Source organism: Salmo salar, chromosome ssa05 (genome assembly GCF_905237065.1).
Source record: "Salmo salar chromosome ssa05, Ssal_v3.1, whole genome shotgun sequence".
Lineage (NCBI taxonomy): Eukaryota > Metazoa > Chordata > Actinopteri > Salmoniformes > Salmonidae > Salmo > Salmo salar.
Genome location: NC_059446.1, coordinates 55,408,068 through 55,432,892, shown reverse-complemented (window position 1 = coordinate 55,432,892; position 24,825 = coordinate 55,408,068). Strand labels below are relative to the sequence as shown.

The 24,825-nt window shown below is 44.0% G+C and overlaps 1 protein-coding gene across 2 annotated transcripts in view; it reads left to right on the top strand.

Moving 5' to 3' along the window:
• LOC106605147 (sodium/hydrogen exchanger 1) overlaps positions 1 to 23,165 on the top strand; it is a 49,866-nt gene extending 26,701 nt beyond the window's left edge. Inside the window, exons 2-12 of one of the 2 annotated variants that reach the window (XM_014200499.2) lie at positions 1,562 to 2,025; positions 5,142 to 5,392; positions 9,487 to 9,704; positions 10,442 to 10,644; positions 13,099 to 13,188; positions 15,067 to 15,137; positions 16,038 to 16,214; positions 16,507 to 16,630; positions 17,196 to 17,297; positions 18,367 to 18,448; positions 19,631 to 23,165. In XM_014200499.2, the coding sequence (XP_014055974.1) occupies positions 1,562 to 2,025; positions 5,142 to 5,392; positions 9,487 to 9,704; positions 10,442 to 10,644; positions 13,099 to 13,188; positions 15,067 to 15,137; positions 16,038 to 16,214; positions 16,507 to 16,630; positions 17,196 to 17,297; positions 18,367 to 18,448; positions 19,631 to 19,944 (2,096 nt within the window). In that variant the 3' untranslated portion in view covers positions 19,945 to 23,165. Of the gene's footprint in view, positions 1 to 1,561; positions 2,026 to 5,141; positions 5,393 to 9,486; positions 9,705 to 10,441; positions 10,645 to 13,098; positions 13,189 to 15,066; positions 15,138 to 16,037; positions 16,215 to 16,506; positions 16,631 to 17,195; positions 17,298 to 18,366; positions 18,449 to 18,977; positions 19,607 to 19,630 lie in introns of those variants that run through there. The other variant, XM_014200500.2, reaches the window with a different exon arrangement.
• Positions 23,166 to 24,825: the final 1,660 nt, after the last annotated feature.

Here is a 24,825-nt window from a genome sequence, read left to right as displayed (position 1 = left end):
ACTTAACCGCATCAAAGGGACGATGGACGGGGCCATGTACCGTCAAATCTTGGGTGAGAACCTCCTTCCCTCAGCCAGGGCATTGAAAATGGGTTGTGGATGGGTATTCCAGCATGACAATGACCCAAAACACACGGCCAAGGCAACAAAGGAGTGTCTCAAGAAGAAGCACATTTAGGTCCTGGAGTGGCCTAGCCAGTCTCCAGACCTTAATCCCATAGAAATTCTGTGGAGGGAGCTGAAGGTTCGAGTTGCCAAACGTCAGCCTCGAAACCTTAATGACTTGGAGAAGATCTGCAAAGAGGAGTGGGACAAAATCCCTCCTGAGATGTGTGCAAACCTGGTGGCCAACGACAAGAAACGTCTGACCTCTGTGATTGCCAACAAGGGTTTTGCCACCAAGTACTAAGTCATGTTTTTCAGAGGGGTCAAATACTTATTTCCCTCATTAAAATGCAAATCAGTTTATAACATATTTGACATGCGTTTTTCTGGATTTTTTTGTAGTTATTCTGTCTCTCACTGTTCAAATAAACCTACCATTAAAATTATAGACTGATAATTTCTTTGTCAGTGGGAAAACGTACAAAATCAGCAGGGGATCAAATACTTTTTCCCCTCACTGTATCTGAGCATGCATAATGTTGAGACAAGCAAACTGTTGCCTTGAGCCATGGCAGCTAATTGCGATCGTTTACTTGAAATGAATCCCAAAGAAATGGGATTAGGAAATAAACCATCAGAAAAAGTACTGTTGGCAGATCCTGTATAATTTTCTGTTACATTTAGGCCTAGTTAACGTCAAGTTGAAGTGAACCTTTTTCAGTCAAGTTTTCCTTGGTGATGATGTCATATGATCACTATGGGAGTGGGTGTGGCCTATTGTCTGTGAATGGTTTCTCTTTGAATGGAGTCACGAGATTAATATTATGAGGAATTTGTTTTGCATATCCATTTCCACTTTTGAGGAAATGCATGTGATTTACTGTGGGTGTGTGGTATGCAGCAGACCCTTCTCGTGTTCTGTTCCTGGTTCTTTGTCCCTTTTATTTGTTGTGTGTTTTATGTTCAGGGTTGTTTTGACTTGCAGATTCTGGACAGCTATCAAGTTTGTTTCCCCTGTGCATTCTCACCCACAAGCCATATCTACGAGGCCAAGACATATTCTGGACTGTTGAAATTGCACATGTGAAATCAAGTACTGCCATGTTAAATTAGCTTCTGTTCCACTTATAAACTAAGCTTATTCTGAATACTGATTTCTTTTTTTCAGAGGTAATTAATACGACTAGTTGATACATTTCATCCATTTGAATTGGGCAGTATCTGGACCTTACTAAGCACTATGAATGTGGTGGCTCACTTAGAAACGGAATATGCATTTGGTGGGGCTTTTAACTCAAACAGGTTCAGTGAGTCACTGGTGATTGTTTTCTGGTTCTTATCTTCAATGAGTTTGAAGTTTCATGTGACTGGTACATTCGAGATGCTGCCTAGAAAGTGTAAACCATGAGAACAATGAACGAGAACAATGCATCTAATCACCCTCTCCCTCCCTCAGGGTTCCACCTGATCCCGCGGCTGTCCAGCATCGTGCCTGAGTCCTGTCTGCTCATTGTGGTGGGCCTCCTGGTCGGTGGCCTCATCAAGCTGGCGGGCGAGGATGTACCCCCCGTGCTGGACTCCAACCTCTTCTTCCTGTGCCTCCTCCCCCCGATCATCCTGGATGCGGGCTACTTCCTGCCCATCCGGCCCTTCATGGAGAACATCGGCACCATCCTGATGTTCGCCGTGGTTGGCACCCTGTGGAACGCCTTCTTCGTAGGGGGTCTCCTCTACGCCGTGTGCCAGATCGAGGGCACGTACCTGAGCCAGGTGGAGCTGCTGCCCTGCCTGCTGTTCGGGAGCATCATCTCGGCCGTGGACCCGGTGGCCGTGCTGGCTGTGTTTGAGGAGATCCACATCAACGAGCTGCTGCACATTCTGGTGTTCGGAGAGTCGCTGCTCAATGATGCCGTCACTGTGGTGAGTGAGTGGTGGATGGGGTGGTATTTAGTGTTATGCAGTGCAATACAGTACAATGCAATTCTAGACAGTCAATGAATGAATTACAGTACAATCACGTCAGGGTCATCCCCCAAAAAAGATAATGCCATGCAGTACATTACTATACAGCACTATGCTATGCAGTACAATATAATAAAACCAAACTATATTTTCAGAAGTAGGCTACATACAGTGCCTTGCGAAAGTATTCGGCCCCCTTGAACTTTTCGACCTTTTGCCACATTTCAGGCTTCAAACATAAAGATATAAAACTGTAATTTTTTGTGAAGAATCAACAACAAGTGGGACACAATTATGAAGTGGAATGAAATTTATTGGCTATTTCAAACTTTTTTAACAAATAAAAAACTGAAAAATTGGCCGTGCAAAATTATTCAGCCCCCTTAAGTTAATACTTTGTAGCGCCACCTTTTGCTGCGATTACAGCTGTAAGTCGCTTGGGGTATGTCTCTATCAGTTTTGCACATCGAGAGACTGAAATTTTTGCCCATTCCTCCTTGCAAAACAGCTCGAGCTCAGTGAGGTTGGATGGAGAGCGTTTGAACAGCAGTTTTCAGTTCTTTCCACAGATTCTCGATTGGATTCAGGTCTGGACTTTGACTTGGCCATTCTAACACCTGGATATGTTTATTTGTGAACCATTCCATTGTAGATTTTGCTTTATGTTTTGGATCATTGTCTTGTTGGAAGACAAATCTCCGTCCCAGTCTCAGGTCTTTTGCAGACTCCATCAGGTTTTCTTCCAGAATGGTCCTGTATTTGGCTCCATCCATCTTCCCATCAATTTTAACCATCTTCCCTGCCCCTGCTGAAGAAAAGCAGGCCCAAACCATGATGCTGCCACCACCATGTTTGACAGTGGGGATGGTGTGTTCAGGGTGATGAGCTGTGTTGCTTTTACGCCAAACATAATGGTTTGCATTGTTGCCAAAAAGTTTGACTTTGGTTTCATCTGACCAGAGCACCTTCTTCCACATGTTTGGTGTGTCTCCCAGGTGGCTAGTGGCAAACTTTAAACAACACTTTTTATGGATATCTTTAAGAAATGGCTTTCTTCTTGCCACTCTTCCATAAAGGCCAGATTTGTGCAGTATACGACTGATTGTTGTCCTATGGACAGAGTCTCCCACCTCAGCTGTAGATCTCTGCAGTTCATCCAGAGTGATCATGGGCCTCTTGGCTGCATCTCTGATCAGTCTTCTCCTTGTATGAGCTGAAAGTTTAGAGGGACGGCCGGGTCTTCGTAGGTTCGCAGTGGTCTGATACTCCTTCCATTTCAATATTATCGCTTGCACAGTGCTCCTTGGGATGTTTAAAGCTTGGGAAATCTTTTTGTATCCAAATCCGGCTTTAAACCTCTCCACAACAGTATCTCGGACCTGCCTGGTGTGTTCCTTGTTCTTCATGATGCTCTCTGCGCTTTAAACGGACCTCTGAGACTATCACAGAGCAGGTGCATTTATACGGAGACTTGATTACACACAGGTGGATTCTATTTATCATCATTAGTCATTTAGGTCAACATTGGATCATTCAGAGATCCTCACTGAACTTCTGGAGAGAGTTTGCTGCACTGAAAGTAAAGGGGCTGAATAATTTTGCACGCCAATTTTTCAGTTTTTTATTTGTTAAAAAAGTTTGAAATATCCAATAAATTTCGTTCCACTTCATGATTGTGTCCCACTTGTTGTTGATTCTTCACAAAAAATTACAGTTTTATATCTTTATGTTTGAAGCCTGAAATGTGGCAAAAGGTCGAAAAGTTCAAGGGGGCCGAATACTTTCGCAAGGCACTGTACATCCTCCATATGAAGAGGACTCAGTTGTTAGTTGGCCTGTGATTGTGTTCTTGTTTCTGTGGGCAGGATATTGGTTTGGACTGGCACAAGAAATCAGAATAGCCTAGTACCAAATTAGCCCAATTTGAATTAGGCCTAGTCCTTTAGGAAAATCCCACCATACTTCTGTCACTGGAAATTGACTTCATACCTTCTAGCTAACATTTAGCTCCTCGCCAGGGATTGGTTGGTTAGGTTTTGGTGATTTGTGACCTTTGTACGAAAGCTGACCCAGTTTAGTGGGCCCCCAGTGCCCTCATTTATTTTCAATTATCTTCTCTCACAGCTTCCTTCTCTTTCCTCTGTTGAAACAGTTGTGAGATGGACCATCTCTCTCTTATGGGTTGGTCATTGAAAATATAAAGTATAAAAAACATTTTGAAGTTTTTTTATTTTGCTAGTTGCATCCTTGCGTGAAGGAGGCATCACATAGGCCAATTAAAAATACACTACTGTAAGTTGCTTTGGATAAAGTCGTGTGCTGTGTGGCATATATTATGCCTTCCCTGTAGCTCAGTTGGTAGAGCATGGTGTTTGCAACGCCAGGGTTGTGGGTTCGATTCCCACGGGGGGCCAGCACTGAAATGAAATGTATGCATTCACTACTGTAAGTCGCTCTGGATAAGAGCGTCTGCTAAATGACTAAAATGTAAATGTAAAATTATGAGGCACAACGGTTCCTGTTGCTATATTTATGCTCTGCTTTTTATACCCACACACTGGCTGTCTTGTTGATGGGACCAGTTCACTTCAAATAGTTTGGCCAAGTTATCAGTGCTGAAAAATCAGGGCCCCGGAAAAAAGTTCCCTGTTAGTTGTCGCATCCCACAGCCTGACAGACGCTATGATACCATTTATTACGTGCGTCTGTCCACGAGAGATTACGCAAACGTTTATCTTTCCTGTAGTGACTATACCAGAACGTTAGACCATATAATATCACTGGTTTACATGCCACTCAGCAGACACTTTTATCCACAGTACAGGGAGTGTATGCGTTTGTGGTCCCAGCGGGTATCAAACACATGACCCTGGGGTGCTAGCACCATGCTTTTACCAACGGAATCCAAACAGGTTTATTTTCGATTGTAGGCTCTAAAGTGTCAAACCCCCTCCATTCTCCCTAGGTCTTATACTACCTGTTTGAGGAGCACTCGGGCATGGGCTCTGTTATTCTCTGTACACTTGAGCCATGTCTCGATGGTCTCTCTCTCTCTCTCCCCCCCTCCTCTCTAGGTCTTATACCACCTGTTTGAGGAGTACTCTGGCGCAGGTGAGGTAACGCCGATGGACGTGGTCCTCGGGGTCATCTGCTTCCTGATTGTGTCGCTGGGCGGCATCGCCGTGGGCGCCATCTACGGTATCCTGGCGGCCTTCACCTCCCGGTTCACCTCGCACACCCGCGTCATCGAGCCCCTCTTCATGTTCGTTTACAGCTACATGGCTTACCTCTCGGCCGAGATGTTCCACCTGTCTGGAATTATGGCGTAAGTAAGGGGTGAGGGGTACGCACACACTCACAGACAAGCCAGACAGACAGACGCACTCACTCACTCACTCACTCACTCACTCACTCACTCACTCACTCACTCACTCACTCACTCACTCACTCACTCACACACACAATCTTCCTAGTGGCCAAGGTTTTTTGAGTTTCTCTCTGTCATGAATCATAGATATTGTTGATAATAAAAAAGGTTTCCGTGAGAGTTATGGTTAGGCTGAGGCTAAGTGGAGGTTTAGTGTTTATAATGCATTGACAGAGTGGCTGTGATGCGTGACCTTTTCAAACCTGTCCGGCTGGTCCAGCAACACCATTGATTCTGTGTTTAGCTAAAGAAAAGGTATGCCTATGTATTATTCGTGCATTATCTTCTACATTTCCTTGGAAAAAGAGCTCACTCATTAGTGTACACTGAATTAGATTCTTAGCTTCTTAGCAATGTTCATGACTAAATGGTCAAATAAATACAATGTAACTGGGTCTGTCCCAGTCAAGGACAGTTCTACGAGTTCTATCAAAACGGCAATAACTCACCTACATGTCGTGACAGGCCAACGGATGTGCAGCCCAGAGCAGGGATACACAACGCTCAATTTACAGCCCTGTCACACCTCTGGCCCATCTCCCTTCCTCTCCTCTCTTCCGCTTTCGTCTCCTGCTTTTTTATAAAAGGTGGTGGAATATGGATCATAAACATAGGTGCTGCTGATGAATTGAGTTTCCTGTTGGCGGGTTTTACAGGAGCAATGGTAGGACTGTAGGACAGTCTGTTCCCAGGCCTGTTGGCAGTCCGTCCGTGCCTTCCATCGTAAAGAGCATTTGGATTAGTATATAGTGTTTTTTATCCACTGCTTGTACATGAGCTCTCGCCCCGGAGTGAAATTGGGCGGAAATGGTGGACAAACAGCAGTGTGTTATGTAAGGGAATGAGGTAGATGGCTGCCCTTAAAGTCACTGAGGAGGGTTGACTCACGCTAGACACTCGGGATCCATACATCCAATCACAGTGAGTCATTGGTTAACTCATGGAACAAGCTGAGGAAATGGAGCCCTTGTTTCATAAGCTCCTACGCCACAGTTTCCAAAACAAACTGTATCCTTGTTGCAATGGCTCTACTGTACGTGAAATACTTGTTCTCTTATATACAGTATCGTTTGTTGTTGTTGACCTGTTTAATTGATGTGACTACTTTCTATGCCATGTCAATTTTTATTTTATTTATTTTATTTATTTCACCTTTATTTAACCAGGTAGGCAAGTTGAGAACAAGTTCTCATTTACAATTGCGACCTGGCCAAGATAAAGCAAAGCAGTTCGACAACATACAAAAACACAGAGTTACACATGGAGTAAAACAACATACAATCAATGATGCAGTAGAATAAAAAAAAAATAATAAATAAGACTATATACAATGTGAGCAAATGATGTGAGATAAGGGAGGTAAAGGCAAAAAAATGCCATGGTGGCAAAGTAAATAAAGTATAGCAAGAAAAACACTGGAATGGTAGATTTGTAGTTTGAAGAAAGTTCAAAGATAAAATATAAATAATATGGTGCAAAGGAGCAAAATAAATAAAATAAATACAGTAGGGGAAGAGGTAGTAGTTTGGGCTAAATTATAGATGGGCTATGTACAGGTGCAGTGAAGTACTAGGCTATAACTTTGCCATGAGCTTTAACCTGAATGTAATGTAGCCTATATTTACACTGTAGGTAGTTGGATTCATGCAGTAACATGGGGCCTCATTTATCAGAAGTAGAGAGTTTTCCCTTTGTGGGAAAGTGTGCGTTTCACCTCATACAGCTCAGACCATGCTTATGCACAACTTCTAGTGGTTGATTAATTGTATAGGAAAAGGAAGTGTTTGATGCACAGGAATTATAATAATAATTGTAGGCTAGTAGAAAACCGTCAAACGTAGGCCTAATGATGAAACTGATACATTTGCCGTTGGCAAGGCGATCGCATAGCATCGTGTAGTCTTAACGTATTTATTTTGTTATATAGGCCTAAGTCATTTTTCTATGGCAGGACATGTCTCTCCTCTTCTGACATGACTGGTTTATTCCTGCTACACAACAAATAGTAGACTACCGTTTATCAGTTGCTCATTCAACGTGCTCGAAAGTAAATAGACCGGTAGTCTATTTGACAGTGTGCAGGCTACAGTGCTGTGCGATAGGAGTGCGACATCATAGCCTATATAATCTGAGCCTATACCAAGACAGGAGATAGAAACACAATCATGTATCGATAAACAAAATATTGAACAACAAGTCGTCTTGTGCATAGAAGTGTGGAATATAGCATTTAGGCTACCTTTAAGTAGTTTGAAAGGACAACCAATCTTGCCGAATGCGTGGCCAGTGTTTGGCACTGCAAAAGATTCAAACATTCTGCCCACACCTCTACAGAAATGTGATCACATTTGCCATTGCGCTTTCTTTTAGAAACTGTCATGGCCCGGTTCCAACATTTCCAAATCATACCGCAAATTAGGGTGTTTGTTACCATAAAAGGTGAATGGAGTGCGCTTTCCAGGCGGGGTTGTAGCGCTCTGATTTATCAATAATAACATGGTTATAAATGTTGTCCCTGGTATAGTTATGTTAAGTATTATGCTTACCAATAGATGGCAGGATTGTATTAGGGCTGGGAATTGCCAGGGACCTCACGATACGATATTATCACGATACGATATTATCACGATACTTAAGTGCCGATTTAAGATATGTATTGCGATTCTCACAATTCTATATGTATTGCGTTTCGATACGGCAATTGGATGTTCCAAACATATTGCTCACTAAATGTCTGCTGCAGAGAGACGAGACTGGTCATCTCTGTATACCCGTCACAAGACCCACTGGTCGATGCTTATTTATAAAACCCTCTTAGGCCTCACTCCCCCCTCCCCCTATCTGAGATATCTACTGCAGCCCTCATCCTCCACATACAACACCCGTTCTGACAGTCACATTCTGTTAAAGGTCCCCAAAGCACACACATCCCTGGGTCGCTCCTCTTCAGTTCGCTACAGCTAGCGACTGGAACGAGCTGCAACAAAACACTCAAACTGGACAGTTTTATCTCAATCTTTTCCTTCAAAGACTCAATCATGGACACTCTTACTGACAGTTGTGGCTGCTTTGTGTAATGTATTGCTGTATCTACCTTCTTGCCCTTTGTGCTGTTGTCTGTGCCCAATAATGTTTGTACCATGTTTTGTGCTGTTGTTATGTTGTGTTGCTGCCATGCTCTTGTCATGTGTTGCTGCCTTGCTATGTTGTCTTAGGTCTCTCTTTATGTAGTGTTGTGTTGTCTCTCTTGTTGTGATGTGTGTTTTGTCCTATATTTATTTTCTATAATTTTTTTAAATCCCAGGCCCCTGTCCCCATACGAGGCCTTTTGCCTTTTGGTAGGTGGTCATTGTAAATAAGAATTTGTTCCTGACTTGCCTAGTTAAATAAAGGTTAAATAAAAAAAGAGCGGGCATGATAACTAGTTTTGAACAGTCAGGGAAATATAAGTTCTAAAAACGTTGGCTCACCATTTGGTTCAAGTACAATTGACTAGCGCCATCTAATGCTACCTACAGTAACAGAAATCGATACTTGGAGTCAAATATCGATATAATATCGTCCAAAAATAATGTTGCGATGTGTAACTGTAACAATCCCCCCCACCCCCCATCACTATATTGCATCAATATCAAATCCAATCACAATGTATTGGTCACGTACACACTTTAGCACGTCTTATAGCGAGCGGGTGTAGCAAAATGCTTATGTTACAATATAGAGTTTGCTTCCTTATATCCGTAGCCCTTTAAATGTCTGCCATATTTCTTTGCTCAGGGAACCTCTGGTAGGTGCAGCCAGTAAATGAATCATTAAGTTCCAATGAAATACTAAAGCGTACTTCTGTGTCCGGAGTTTTCGTTCTAAGATGCTACAATTCAGAATAGACATTAAATGATGGGACGTTGTCAGACAAGAATAGGTTTCTTTCTTAGAGAACTCCATTTATAATCTTCCCGTGTGTGTGTCTCTCTCTCTCTCTCTCTCACCAGGCTGATTGCGTGCGGCGCGGTGATGCGTCCCTACGTGGAGGCCAACATATCCCACAAGTCCCACACCACCGTCAAGTACTTCCTGAAGATGTGGAGCAGCGTGAGCGAGACCCTCATCTTCATCTTCCTGGGCGTGGCCACGGTGGCCGGGCCGCACGCCTGGAACTGGACCTTTGTCTCCGTCACCGTCATCCTCTGTCTGGTGTCACGAGTCATTGGTGAGTCGGACACTGATACCTTCTTGTACTGTACCAGTCTCTACATCAGATTCCAAAAGATAGTGAGAGAAATGACGTGACAGGCCTACCTTTCTCATAGTTTGTCATAATTTGATCAAGTTGTTTCAGTAGATGATGCGATACAGATTTTTTTACATTCTCAATTTGACAAGGGATAGTTATTATTGGAGCCAGACTGAAATACCAGTCACTACATTTCAGTTAGGTAATGAGGCAACTATTAGAGGAAGTGCCCCTTGTGACCTCCACTTGGTCTTCACATCGAGGAAGCCCAGATGTCAACAGACTCGTCAGATACACGTCCCTAAAAAAGGAAGCATGAATATTTCTTTCAAGTATTATGCCATTTCTGCAGTTATAGATAGATTCAATGCAGACCTCCATATGACTTTACTTGCCAGTTTGAAACCTAGTGACTTGACATTGCACTTGATCCCCATTGACCATTCTCTATTCTCACCAAACATCCTATAGTTTCTGATTCTTACAATCTGCTAGTTTCACAATGTGTGTTCCAATGTCTCCAATGTAGTTTGTGGGCTCTACTCCTCTTTCTCAGAAGCTTTTGGTCAATTTGGAAAGTGGATCCTTAACCTTTCTTAGGTTCTATTGAGGCTGGTATTGGCTGTGTGTAAGGAGGGCGCAAACATGGAGTCAATCAGATAAAAGGCCTTGAAGGTTGACTCACTTCTGTGCGCTCTCTCTCTCTCCCCCAGGCGTGGTGGGCCTTACCTTTATCATCAACAAGTTCCGCATCGTCAAGCTGACCACCAAGGACCAGTTCATTGTGGCCTACGGTGGCCTGCGAGGGGCCATTGCCTTCTCCCTGGGCTACCTGCTAGACAAGGACCACTTCCCCATGAGGACCATGTTCCTCACCGCCATCATTACCGAAATCTTCTTCACCGTGTTTGTACAGGTGGGTACTGGGCCAGTCCATTAGCACGAAGCCTGGTCCCAGATCTGATATCTAGGCACCTTGTCACGCCAGTCACCACAGTTGTCACACCAATCACCACAGTTGTCACGCCAATCACCACAGTTGTCACGCCAATCACCACAGTTGTCACGCCAATCACCATAGGAGTTGGCAAGATGGCACAAAAAGAGCTGGTACCTGGCTAGCAACCCTCTAATTCTGCTTATGTCTTCAGATTGAAATTATGGAAAGTTAAAAAGACTATCAAATCAAATGTGTCACTGAGTGAACACTAAATATAGGAAGTTGACTATATTACAGAGTGCTTTGGGGTCAAAATAGGTTGCTTTGCTACTAAATTGTGCTGTTGCTCTCTTGTCCCTAGTATATTTTAAGGCCTAAAGTGTTCAATGGTTTGCAATGTTTGTTTGAACCCATTGCACTGCTGGTGTGACAAAATGTCACTGCAGCTACTACTTTGAAGCGCGCGCGCACACACACACACACACACACACACACACACACACACGGTCCGTTTGAAGCTCCATGTGTCAGATATTCCCCAGTCCTGCTGAGCAAACTCATCTTACAGTGAAGCTGTTGATGTATGCTGAAGTTCTAGGATGCTCGTCATCTAGCAGAGTATCCCCAAAATGGCAGCTACTAAAATAAAGCCTTCTATAAGCCTTTTATGAAATAAATGTCCTCAGTAAATGACTTATTCATTTTTTTTTACTCAGTGCTGGCAGTCTAGGATGTTCTTAGCTGTAGACTAGGTGGGGGTTTCACCTGCAGTTGTGCGATTGCTGCAGTAGGTGTGTGTGAGTGGTGTTAGAATGTGTAAGTGCATGTGTGTGTTTGGAGTGTGTGCGTGCTAGCTAGCTAGCATCCATATGTTTTTCTATGCATGTGTTTGGAGTGTGTGTGTGTGTGTGCATGCTAGCTAGCTAGCTAGCTAGCTAGCATCCATACTATGCATGTGTTTGGATTGGGTGCATGCTAGCTAGCTAGCTAGCATCCATAAGTTTTTCTATGCATGTGTTTGGATTGGGTGTGTGCGTGCATGGTGCTGGCAGGGGTATTATTTAAGGGCCAGAATCTGTTGTCATCCACTCAGGGTCTAATAGTTAACCAGATAACGTATCGTTCTCTCTCACAAGGAGATTAAGTCTAAAGCCTACACACACACACACACACACACACACACACACACACACACACACACACACACACTGGAACGGACACACACACACACACACACACACTGGAACGGACACACACACACACACACACACACACTGGAACGGACACACACACACACACACACACACACACACACTGGAACGGACACACACACACACACACTGGAACGGACACACACACACACACACACTGGAACGGACACACACACACACACTGGAACGGACACACACACACACTGGAACGGACACACACACACACACACACACACACTGGAACGGACACACACACACACACACACACTGGAAGAACGGACACACACACACACACACACACACGGGACAGACAGCACACACACACACACACTGGAACGGACACACACACACACACACACACACTGGAACGGACACACACACACACGGACACACACACACACAGCGCACACACACACACACACACACTGGAACGGACACACACACACACTGGAACGGACACACACACACACTGGAACGGACACACACACACACTGGAACGGACACACACACACACTGGAACGGACACACACACACTGGAACGGACACACACACACACACACACACACACTGGAACGGACAGACACACACACACACACACACACTGGGACAACGGACACACACACACTGGAACGGACAGACACACACACACACACACACACACACACTGGAACGGACAGACACACACACACACACACTGGAACAGGATAAGAGATTGCTTGAACCAGTATGCCAAGTGGTATATTAACCAGCACTGATAATACCGTTTCCCAGCACATCTCATTTAAATGCAAATGTCGCTTGACTGCTAAATTGTTTGAGAGGACATTGGATGCATTTTAGCATTTTATTTCCACCTGAGCTGCTGCTTCGAGTCAAGAGGAAAGGTTTTTAGCAACTCCTGACACACTATAAGAGAAAAAAGGCTCGGGGCGACCCTGACTTGTGTGTGGTGTGTGTGCGTGACATGTTTTAGATTTGGTACGGCCTAATCAATATGTATTAGATCGCAAATCGCCTCATAGTGTGAATGTGTGCATCTGCCCATAGCCAGTGGAAACGAACATGCACACGAATGAAAGGTATTGAAATGGACATTTGCAGGCTTCTCTTGGGTCGCTGGTGTCGCGTAGTATTTAAAGATGGACATTTATCATTTGTTCTTTAGGATCTCAAATTGTACCTTTCTTCTCTTTCTCTCTTCTCCTCCTCCCCTATTCAGGGCATGACTATCAAACCCCTGGTGGACCTGTTGGCCGTGAAGAAGAAGCAGGAGGCCAAGCGCTCCATCAATGAGGAGATCCACACCCAGGTAACCTTTTTAACCATCACCAACCCCCTCACATCCTGGCCTCTCCTTCTCTAACCCCTCCTCTGTAGCCGGACCACCCATCAGACAAGTTCATTTCCTCCTGGGGAAATACGAGCTCTGGGCCCGTATTCATAAAGCGGCTCATGGTAAGAGTGCTGATATTAAGATCTAAATGGCAGAACTGATCCTAGATCTGCACTGCTACTCTGAGACATTTTATAAATACAGGCCCAACAGGCCCTGGGTCAGGTTATGAAATTTGCAGTTCAAGAGCAAGAAACTCACTGAAGCTACATTGCAAGGCTGGTCTTGTTCACTGTAATTATCTAACCAGCTTGCCGTTTTTAAAACGGGCTATTGCATTAATGGCTGTGGATAAATGAACGATTTGGTTATTTCAATCTGAGGGATGTCCATTTTGACTTTCAAATTCAGTATCTGTCCAGACTACAGTACTGTCATTACATGTTGAGTGCCAAATATTGCTCTGCGCTTCTCCCGTACTGGCCATTAATGGAATTATCTTCTGCTAATGTATTTAGTCTTGCTGACATTGCCTTGCTGGGGTTTTAATAATGGAAAGCAGCATTCCCCTGCTTCCTCTTAACTCGGACTAATTAAACTTCTTGCATTGTTTCCATGGCTCCCAATAAACCATCCTCTCATTCTCCACTGTCTCCACCAACTCATCCACCCTGGTTGCCAGATTGGCAAGTTTAATCCCCCTGCTTAGGCCTGGCTTCCTCTGGTGCTACTGGTCATTCTCTCTCTGCCCTCGAGTGACCACTGAGCAGCACGGCACACCGTCTCTCGGTAGCTACTGTTGCTAATAATAGCCACAGAATAATGTCACGGCACGTACTGTACACGCACACAGTGTGTCTCTACGGGGCTCTGTTGGCTCTCTGGTGCACCGAGTAGCGATGAGTCACCGGCGCTCTTGGCTAGACGCCCCGGTTACCAGCTTATAGCTTCTTCCCCATTGTAAATGGCAGTGATGTAAAGTCAACCGAGCTGTTTTAGGACTCCTGGAGTGCACCGGGAGTGGATGAGGGCATCTTAGAGCCAGGAGGAGTCCCTCAGGGTTTTAGTGTCTGAACCATTAGGTTTGTGGTCTCACAAATTGGTCAGTAGGTTGTTTGATGAATGGATATTTGAGGCTGCAGTTGTTTTACTCAAGAATCTCTTGACTAATTGGCACCTGGGGCTGACCCTGACGTACTGTGTGTCACCTTGCCTGAGGCTTTCATTATAAAGTACTATTGTGAGAAATGGGAACGTTTTCTTCGACCAGAGATAGAACTGATGCAGAAACTACTGTCAAGAAAATCCCTTCGCTGCCCTAGAATATTGCTATGCGTGTCGATTTCGATGCAAATTTAAAATAAATTCAGTGGCACGACCAAACTGCTTGTTCCCATAGCAACTCTGCATGTCAAACTGTCCCTGTGCAGAACTGTCACAGCAGTGGCCATAATCAAAATACAGGAACAAAATTGACCACCAACTGAATGTCATCTGCCAGTTCCTATTTCTCTGCTTCAATCTGTGAACGTGATGGACATCATCTAGGCCTAATGCTCTCTCTATTGGCCAGATTGTGGCCAATCACTGTTGCAAGTGGGAGAATCTCCATGGAGAAAAGGCTACTTAGGCTACTCAATCCAAAAAATGACAAAATGGTGGCCTGTATGATGTGAAAATATACCTCTCTGGACTATGTAAAAGAGACAGGAAAAAGTAGTAACAGATTAGGCTTGGTTACACTTTTTACTTCCCTATTAAAAAAAACTAAAAAAAAACATTTCAAATATCTGTCCCTCTTGTTGGTTAGCGTAGATACAATTTTTAGACGTAAACGTTGTTTTCTCCCCGTAGTTCCTGGACCATCTGCTGACTGGCATTGAGGACATCTGTGGACACTACGGCCATCACCACTGGAAAGACAAGTAGGTAGCAAAGGGTGGACTTAAAGGGTCACGGTGACAAGCGCTGTATATTTTATTTTCACCGTATAAAAACATTTGATTACCTCTTATTCAAGTTAAGATCCTTAACGTGACACCTTTCTAGTACACAGTCTCTTTCCTTTGGTTTGACTTGTGTTCTCAGTTTTAACAGTGTCAAGAAAGATCCTAAGGCTAACTCCGTAAACGTGGCGGTGACGCTGCGATCCTTCGGGCGTTGGCAGTAACAGCTAGCACCTTAAGTGGATTATCTTTCAGAACAGATGGGTTTTTCCTTCAAATGAAACCTTACCGAATCCATTAATGTGATGGGAATCATAAAGCATCGCCATTCCTAACCGAGTGAACCTCAATCATTTTGTGCGTTTTGATTCCCTATGCAGTATTTACCCACAAAAGTATGGCGTTTGAACAGCCCATGGGTGTTCTATGTGGCAGTTATTCTCTCAAGAGAACCATGTAGAAGATTTGCTCAGACATCTCTGTAAGCCGATTTATCACCCGGCAGTTGTCATATTTCACCTTCAGATCCAGTTCCGAACAGACTTTAGAGCGTCGAGACAACACGACGTCTAACTGGATCGATCTCTCTGGTGTAGAGTCCCTCCTTTTAGAACATTTTGATGAAAACGCTGGGCTCATCCTATAGCGCTCCGTTTTCACAGTGTGTGTTCCTGCCAGTGACAACACGGTCTCCCAATGTTGTGTGTGTGTGCTCTACTCTTATTCAAGAGCTTTTCATCAATTAACCTTTAAGGTTTTAATGAGGCTGGTAATGGCTGTGTAATATGGCGGGAACAAGACATGGAGGCAATTGGATAAAAGGACTTAAAGGTTGACTTGTTTTCTCATCTCTCCGATCTCTCCCTCTCTCCCCTTCAGGCTAAACCGCTTCAACAAGAAGTACATAAAGAAGTGCCTGATAGCGGGCGAGCGCTACAAGGAGCCGCAGCTCATCGCCTTCTACCACAAGATGGAGTTCAAGCAGGCCATCGAGCTGGTGGAGAGCGGCGGGGGCGTCAATCTGCCCTCCGCAATGCCCTCGCAGGTCTCCATGCAGTGAGTGCTCCGCCCTCGTTCCTCCTCCAGCTCCTTTTAAGCTCACCAGCGCTACACTTAAAAGCCATTTCCACATTGTCTGCGAGCGCCAGAGGTTTGAAAGTCAAGAGGCTGAACTATCAATTACTTCCTGTAAATAACTGGTATGGGAGAAATGTGCCTGAATCTTTCTCGTGGGTGTTACAGGAAGTAATTGCTAAGTGAGTTAAGAGCTTGGTAATGGCCAACAACCATAGTTATCCACAGAGCCGCAGTCAACATGTCTCTTGTTTTTCTCCGTCCTCTCTCCCAGGAACATCCAGCCCAAGAAGCTGCCGCCTCCTGTAGCAGAGCGGGCCCTGCCTCAGTTCACCAAGGGCCGTGAGGAGGAGATCAGGAAGATCCTCAGGAGTAACCTGCAGAAGACCCGTCAGAGGGTGAGCGCTGATCCAGGATCAGATTTACCCTCTGCTAATCTGAGGGGTAACATCAGGAGGGCAACTGCAAAGCTGATCTCAGATCCATTTTTTTTTGGGGGGGGTTTGCTCTCGGCTAGTAATGTAGGAATTCAGATGCACACTCTGTTAGTCAAGAGAAGACAATTTAACATGATATAATATATGCCATTTAGCAGAACCTTTTATCCATAGCGACTTAGTCATGCTTGCATACATTTTACATACATTGCTTCGTTTGTCATGTCCTCATTAGTATTGTCAAACGTAAAATCTCTTAAGATTATAGTACTGAAGTAGTCGTGAGCCCGTATCGTTATGAATACAAGTGTGCATTGTTGCTGTGTGGTCCTAGACTAGACCTCCCTGTCCCGTGGTGTGAGTTGAATGAATGTGTTTTGTTTCTCCTTCCTCCCAGCTGCGCTCCTACAACAGATCCACTCTGGTGCCTGAAAAGTGTATTATTGTTATTATTATTATGTGGTCCTAGCTCAATAGCATTCCTGTCCCATAGTGTGAGTTTAGTGTGTGTTGTCTCTCCCTCCAGCTGCGCTCCTACAACAGACACACTCTGGTGGCCGATCCCTTCGAGGACGGATGGAATGACTTCATCCTGAAGAAGCAGAGGTTGATCGAGCTAGAGAAGAAGGTAAGACCTGCAGACTCTCCTAGCCTGGTTAAACCAGATTGAACGCTGCGTTCACCATTGTTGTGCTCACTTAGTCTGGAATTCTACTAATTCAATAGAACTATATTTATCCCCTCATGGGCAAACGATACATAAATAGACGGATACATGCAGTCCTCCCAAAAGTAATCGGTCCAAACAGCCTACTCTCTGAAAGAGGGTGGATTAAGGATGGAAGCCCACGTGGTCAAACGCTGTTCTTTCGATCTGGTCATAACATCTGTTCTTCTGGGTGAAACGATGAAATGTAGCAAAATCCGTTTTGGAAGCCATGCTCCCCCAGACATAGAGAGAACTTCAACAGACAACCAGACTCAAAGTTCTCTCACTACTCACAGTAGTAAACTTTCTTTAAAACAATCACATTAATTTAGCCTAACTATGATGGATTTAGTCTGTGTGTGTGTCCCCCACACTCAATTAATTTGCCTGACACAATCAGTTCCTGATTCATTTATGCAGCCTTGTGGCCCGATGGCCAACATGCATTTAATCAGTCTCTAATTATGTAATGAAAATGGAAGTAAATAGAACTGTTTGATTTTAGAAAGGGCACTGTAGACTGAGGACTCTGCAGATCCTAGCAGAATTGTTTATTTTGGAAATGAAGTAACATTTTGATTGAATAACTTTTTAAAGGGCACTGTATGAGGAAAACGCTGATCCCGACAGACCGGTAAACACAATTTACTGACCTGTCAAACTTTAATGGCACTTTTGTCTTCAAGATGTGTCTTGGTTGGGCTTTATGATATTGGCAGTCATATTGTGTTGTATTGATTTGGTGTAGGCCTATCTAGCGTTTGGATGTATTGCTGTAATGCATTTCTTTCTGTATAGTTGACCTCACTAAATCATTTCCATTAAAATGGACAACGTATCGTAAGTAATATGGCTGTATGGCACTACGCTTTAATCTAAAGTGACTGGCAGTCGCCGACGTACAGTATTCACTACGTGTGTCTGATGCGGGAATCGAACCCACAACCCTTGTATATTTAAAGGGTTGCTTGTGTGTGCCTGTGAACAGATGACAGAGATGAGTAACTACCTCACAGTCCCTGGCACAGTTCCCGACTCCCCCACCATGTGCAGAGCCAGACTGGCCTCAGGTGAGTCCATCCTACACCCACATCACACTCTGACACTCCCCTCTTACACCATCGTGCCAACCTCTACCGTTACTGGTCTGGCGCTGATATTTCTTTTCAAATGGTCCTTTCCAGCATGGTTCCAGGAACTATGGTGGATGTGTAACCAGGCTAGCTTGGCTTGGCTTAGTAGTGTGAACCAACACTTGTTGTAAGGTTCCTTTTTGAAGCAACAGGAAAGATGATGGAAGCAAACCTGTTCCGTCGCAGACCTTTTGGGCACCTTTGCACTTTATCACTTGAAAAATACATTTTGATGTAGTTTTGAGTCGAAAGGAACCCGTTTACTTCACACGTAGTATACTTAGTTTGGCAAGATTGTACAGTTTCTAATGTTTAAGGGCTGTCAATGATGCTATCTGCAGAATGCATTATTATATTACGCTCTTATACAGTAGGCTACTCCACCTTTTTATTGTATTTCGACTGGAAATATGTTTGCATGTGTAAGTTGGCATGTAAAGCAGCATTGCGCTTGGTTTCATTGTAGGCAGTGGTTTCAAAGCTGAGAAGGGAGGGGCCAAAGTAATTCCAGGTATGTAGTACAGTTCTAGTGAGTGTAGAAGGCTGTGGTGACCAATGGCCTCGGCTACAAACGTACTGTATATGCATGTAAATGTTGCTTGCTTCCATTTGTAAATGCAATACGTATGATTGTAGCATACATTTTTTTTTCTTCATGGGATTGACATGATCAGGTTACGGAATGATGCGGCGACACCGTTGTAATTGTCTGTTCATGATTGTGTTGTTTTTTTAATGAGTAATGTGAGTCTTTTTGTGAATTTGTATGTCTATTTTTGTTCGGGGAACTGTTTACGTATTTGTTCTAGTCAGGGTTGGCCAACCCTAGTCGTAGAGAGGCACAGTGTGTGAGCTGCTGTTCTAGGCCAGCTCAGCACTAGCGCACCTGCTTCTACTAAACAAGCCATGCCATGACGCGGTGGAACGTTCCGAAATAAAGATATTATATGGAACAACTGTACACTTACCATGTAGAATAGGAATCAAGTAAGCTCTATTCATGACATTTCTATCTGCGACATTACACAACGTTTGCCTACTCAACGTGCCCTTGGGTTGGCCTCCACTGTTTGGAGTAATGTACCGTCCGCTAACCCTTTCCTTGCCTGCCCCACGCAGACCCCAACGCCTTCTACAACATCAAGGCGTCTTCAGACGGCGTCCCCACCATCCAGGTGGACCTAGCCTCCCCCCAGTCCCCGGACTCTGTCAACATGCTGAACGAGTTCTCTAAGGAGGGTGCCAAGGGCCAGGTCCTGGGTCAGAGGGAGGGGGCCGACCGGGATGAGGACCAAGGCCTGATGATGAAGTCGGCCGGGAAAGGGGAGAAGGGAGAGGAAGAGGGGGGCAACAAGAACCCAGGGCTGATGAGGTGTCTGAGTGACCCGGGCCCTAGTAATGAGGACGAGGAGGATGAACCATTCCTTCCCTAAAAAAAACAACCAGCTCCTCCCATTGTGAGGAATATGGAGGGGCCTGGTTGCAGCAGCTCCTCCCCATGAGTGGGGCACAACAGGGGAAAGGTCCACCTCCTCTCACTCCACCACCACCTCATTTGAGTTTGCTATGCCATTGGTTGAGGAACCAATAAAGCCAAAACTGTTAAGAAAGGACATAACTTGTTTTATGAACCAAAAGAGAAAAGGAGACTAAATAGCCATCTTTTTTCAATAGTTGTCATTGCTCTTTTTTCGTTTTTTAAGTGATAGGAAGGCAGTCGCCACCTTGGGTGATCTTGGGCTTGGTGGGAATTAGCCCGAGAGACGGGGGAACATAACTATGCGTTACCAAATGTTTGGACTGGTTTAGTCACAGACAATGTTCCACATTTTGTTTTCATAACGTTTACGATCGTTCTTCTACTTTCAAGAAAAGTTAGCCTCATTTATTTTGTCAGACAGTTAGAGTAAGCCCCTTTTCACTAGGTGCATTGTATCACACAATGAACCTTTTTAATTTCAGGGTTGATATGAGACTGTTGTTTATGTGGTTGTCTTTTGTCATCGTTTGTCATTCAGTTGGTCAGGGTTCTACTTGGTGTACGCAGTGCTGTACACTGGATGTACTTCACGCTGGATGTAATGTTTTCACTGTGCTAAACTCGATGGACCTCTTTCTTCACCACCTCGCCTATGGAGACCCTAAGGCTAAGGAATGTGTCAAGCGCAGACTTGGAAATGTTGACATGCAAACCCGGCATCGCCGTTTCAAGCGTCGCCTCTCTATTTTAATCGAACATACAACATCGGCAGCATCGCTGAGATGTGTATGCTGTGCAGTATAAGATCATTGACATAAAAGAAGGATTGTGATGCAACACCAAGAGATTTGTTGATCTTGAATGGACTTAACTCCCCTATATAAGCCAATCCCTAAAATCACACCAAATACTCTTATCCTCCTGACACCCAGCCAAAAAAACTATTTTGAGTTAAAATGATTTACAAATGTGTCTTTGTAAATCATTTTATGTGCACTGTAGTGGACATAAAGAAACAGTTGATAGTAAATATGAAAAATGTATATTACAGTAAATGGGTACAGTAGGTAAACATAGTTGTCACATCCTGATGTCTACTACAGAGGGCATTTATTAACAAGCTCTTCTTTAGCTCTTATTTAATGTGAAAAAATTATTACACTGCTCTGAAAACCCTACAAATTATTTCTAAGATATTTACTAGAAGGAATTTGAATATCAAACTCACAAAAATTATAATTCCACAAATACACACACTTACCTTCTTACCACAACACATGCTAATTGTGTTGGCAGCCATTTTGAAAATCCAGGAAGAGAAAGTTATCCAGGTCACACCCCCACTCATGTGAGATCATTGAAAAACCCAGAATGTCCTCTCAGGTACAACAGGACTTAACACAGTGGCATGTCAAAGAGAGTGGACAAAAATGAATTGTTGGGTCTCAGGAGGATATGTTACAAGTTCCCTTTAAGAAAATGCTCTAGTATGGGCCATTTCAGAACCATTTTGTGGTGTTTTCTCCATATTCTCTTGTCGGTAGTCGCATCTTACAATTCATCTTACATCTTATGGGTCTGATCTATTGATCTTTTCTCTCTTGCACTTTATTCAAATCAAGTATTTTTGACATTTTTAGAAGACCTAGTTGCCCGTTTAACGTTCCCCATTGGTTTTTAGCACTCCCCTTTTGAAAATCTAGTGTTCAATAGGCATTTGGGGTTTTAGGCATCACTGTAAAGGATATGAGGTGTGGGTGGACTGAACGGATCTTTATCGTCTAACCACCTCAATGGCCCAGAATATATATTTGCGCGTCCATCATCGCATGCATGTTGATTTTGTCGATCCACAACAGACACAAACACGCAGGTTAAAATATCAAAACCAACTATGTTCATTTGGGGCAGGTCGAAACACACATGAAACATTCATAGACATTTAGCCAGCTAGCTTTTGCTAGCTAGTTTGTCCTAGGAGATGGACATTGGGTTGTTATTTTACCTGACCTGCATACGGTCCTTTTATTAGCTGGTTCTTTGTAGAATTTTGACCCGGAGTCATACAAAATCGTGCTTCTCTACTCCGACGATTAATCCACAGGTAAAAAGGGAAACCTAGTTCGTTTTTAGTTCGTTATCTTTAGTTAATCTCTCCTCTTTTGTCTTTGAAGCTTTCGCGTGGGTTTATCTTCCTGATATCCAATAAGGAGGGGACTTGCAGTGCGACTAATGGAAATAAGTTCTATTTTAGCGCTTGGCTACGCAGACGCTTGGTCACATGTGCGAGCACCAAATGGCCGATGAGGTTTGCATGTTATTTATAATGCTGGCCTGGAGATACAGGCATGGGCAAAAGTAGCAGTTCAATGCAGTATATTGGTATAACATGTGTATAGCGATATATTGATTATAACCGTTTAATTGAAAAATGCCCTTTAAAGCAAATGCCATGATGTAATCTTGTCAATGCAAATGAAGAGGTCATCGCTCCTCTGCTAACACTGAGGTCTATAACTGTCATGGGCAGTGCGCTAGCTAGTTGTAAGCAAATTCACATCCGAACGCAAGAGCCAACACCTATTCTGCTCGCACAACAGCGTACGGCTAATCTAGGGTTTGTATAAAACTATGAAAACCTTGTCGTGTACAGTATATAGTTGTATAGGTATTATGTATACAGTACATTGCTTCTCTTTTCTACACAAAGCCTTAGGATCAATAGGAACAATTGAATAATTGATTTGATTTAGATTTGAAAAGGTTGTTAGCTATATTGTCAATGTGATTACTGTTGTTCATCTCAACGGGACATTCGACCACTTTTAGGTGCAAAATATATTGCACCTAACATTGATTCAATAGCGTAGCAACCCCTCATCCCACCTACTGTATAACCATCTTAGATTTGTAACATGAGTGACAGCTTTAGCTGGAGTCTGTAACTGTCTCAACTAGAGAAGCCTAAGATGTCCAAGACCGTGGCCTAGTTTGCTGGCTGTCACCTTGGTGTTAGAATGACCCTTGTCCCTCTCTAACCTCTGTGTGCTATCACTTTACGCCCAGAGAGCGAGAGAGAGGTCTCCTTACAGCTTAGGGGAGGAGGGAGGAGAGAGAGAGAGCGGGTCTCCTTACAGCTTAGGGGAGGAGGGAGGAGAGAGAGGGGTCTCCTTACAGCTTAGGGGAGGAGGGAGGAGAGAGCGGAGTCTCCTTACAGCTTAGGGGAGGAGGGAGGAGAGAGAGGGGTCTCCTTACAGCTTAGGGGAGGAGGGAGGAGAGAGAGGGGTCTCCTTACAGTTTAGGGGAGGAGGGAGGAGAGAGCGGAGTCTCCTTACAGCTTAGGGGAGGAGGGAGGAGAGAGCGGAGCCTCCTTACAGCTTAGGGGAGGAGAGAGGAGAGAGCGGAGCCTCCTTACAGCTTAGGGGAGGAGAGAGCGGGAGGTGCTTAGTGTATTTGTTTACTCTCATCTGTTTTCTCAGCACCTATTACTGTCAGCACGGTGGTTACTGAGGTTACAGTAGAGAGGGAAACATGAGGACCAGGTGACGATGTAATGGCGTGCTACTAATAAACCATCGCCGCGCACACAGTACTAAACCGCGCACGTGCGTGTGTGTGTGCGTTGTTCTCCTTTCCAGCAGGTCACCCCTGTCATGTCCCCATTCACCCACATGGGCATTGCAGTGGAGGGTAGTTGTAGGTTGAGTCCAGGAAGGTGAAATAGATTAAAGCACCTCACCTCCTTCATGAAAACAAATTGAATTAGGTGTTGAAATGTCAGAGCTTGTTGTGAAGGACAGGCTGCTTCAGAGTTTGACGAGGACAAGGTCTTATTGATGAGATAGGGGTTTAAAATGAAGCTTTACAGGATGATTGACATTTAATACTTCCCTGGCTGATTTTTCTCTCCATTGTATGGCTATTTAAACGACACAGAAATGTAGTGTAGTTTAAACATGACATTTACAAGGTTTCCGAAACAGGTTATATAAGGGAAACCAGAGAAAGTCAACTTTAGCTTGGAAACGAGCCCTGGAAACTGTTTCTGAGGCCCATTTTCTGAGCCTTGTACTGTAAGTGCTAGCAGAAGAGCAGTTGACTTCAAAGCTTCCCCATCGCTCTTTTATTTGGCCACCACTTAAAGACCATCAATGGTTTCCTGCTGGAAAGGAGGAACTACTGTTATCAATAGTGTTTAGAAGACAGATCTTTACATTTCTACTGAACAAAAATATAAATGCAACATGCAACATTTTCAAGGATTTTTCTGACTTGCAGTTCATATGAGGAAATCAGTTAATTGAAATCAATTCATCAGGCCGTTTTATCTATGGATTTCACGACTGGGAATACTGATATGCATCTGTTGGACACAGATACCTTGAAAAAAAAAAATGGGCCTCACAATGTGCCTCAGAAATTTGTCACGGTATTTTTGAGCATTCAAATTGCCATTGATAAAAAAGCAATTGTGTTCGTTGTCTGTAGCTTATGCCTGCCTATATCATAACCCCACCAAAACCATGGGGCACTGTGTTCACAACGTTGACATCAGCAAACCACTCGCCCACACAACGCCATACACATGATGTGCGGTTGTGAGGCTGGTTGTACGTACTGACGACAAATTCTCTAAAACGACATTGGAGGTGGGTTATTGTAGAGAAATTGGGTTATTGTAGAGAAATTAACATTCAATTCTCTGGCAATAGTTCTGGTGGACATTCTTGCAGTCAGCATGACAATTGCACGCTCCCTCAACTTGAGACATCTGTGGCATTGTGTTCTGTACATTTTAGTGGCCTTTTATTGTCCCCAGCACAAGGTGCAACTG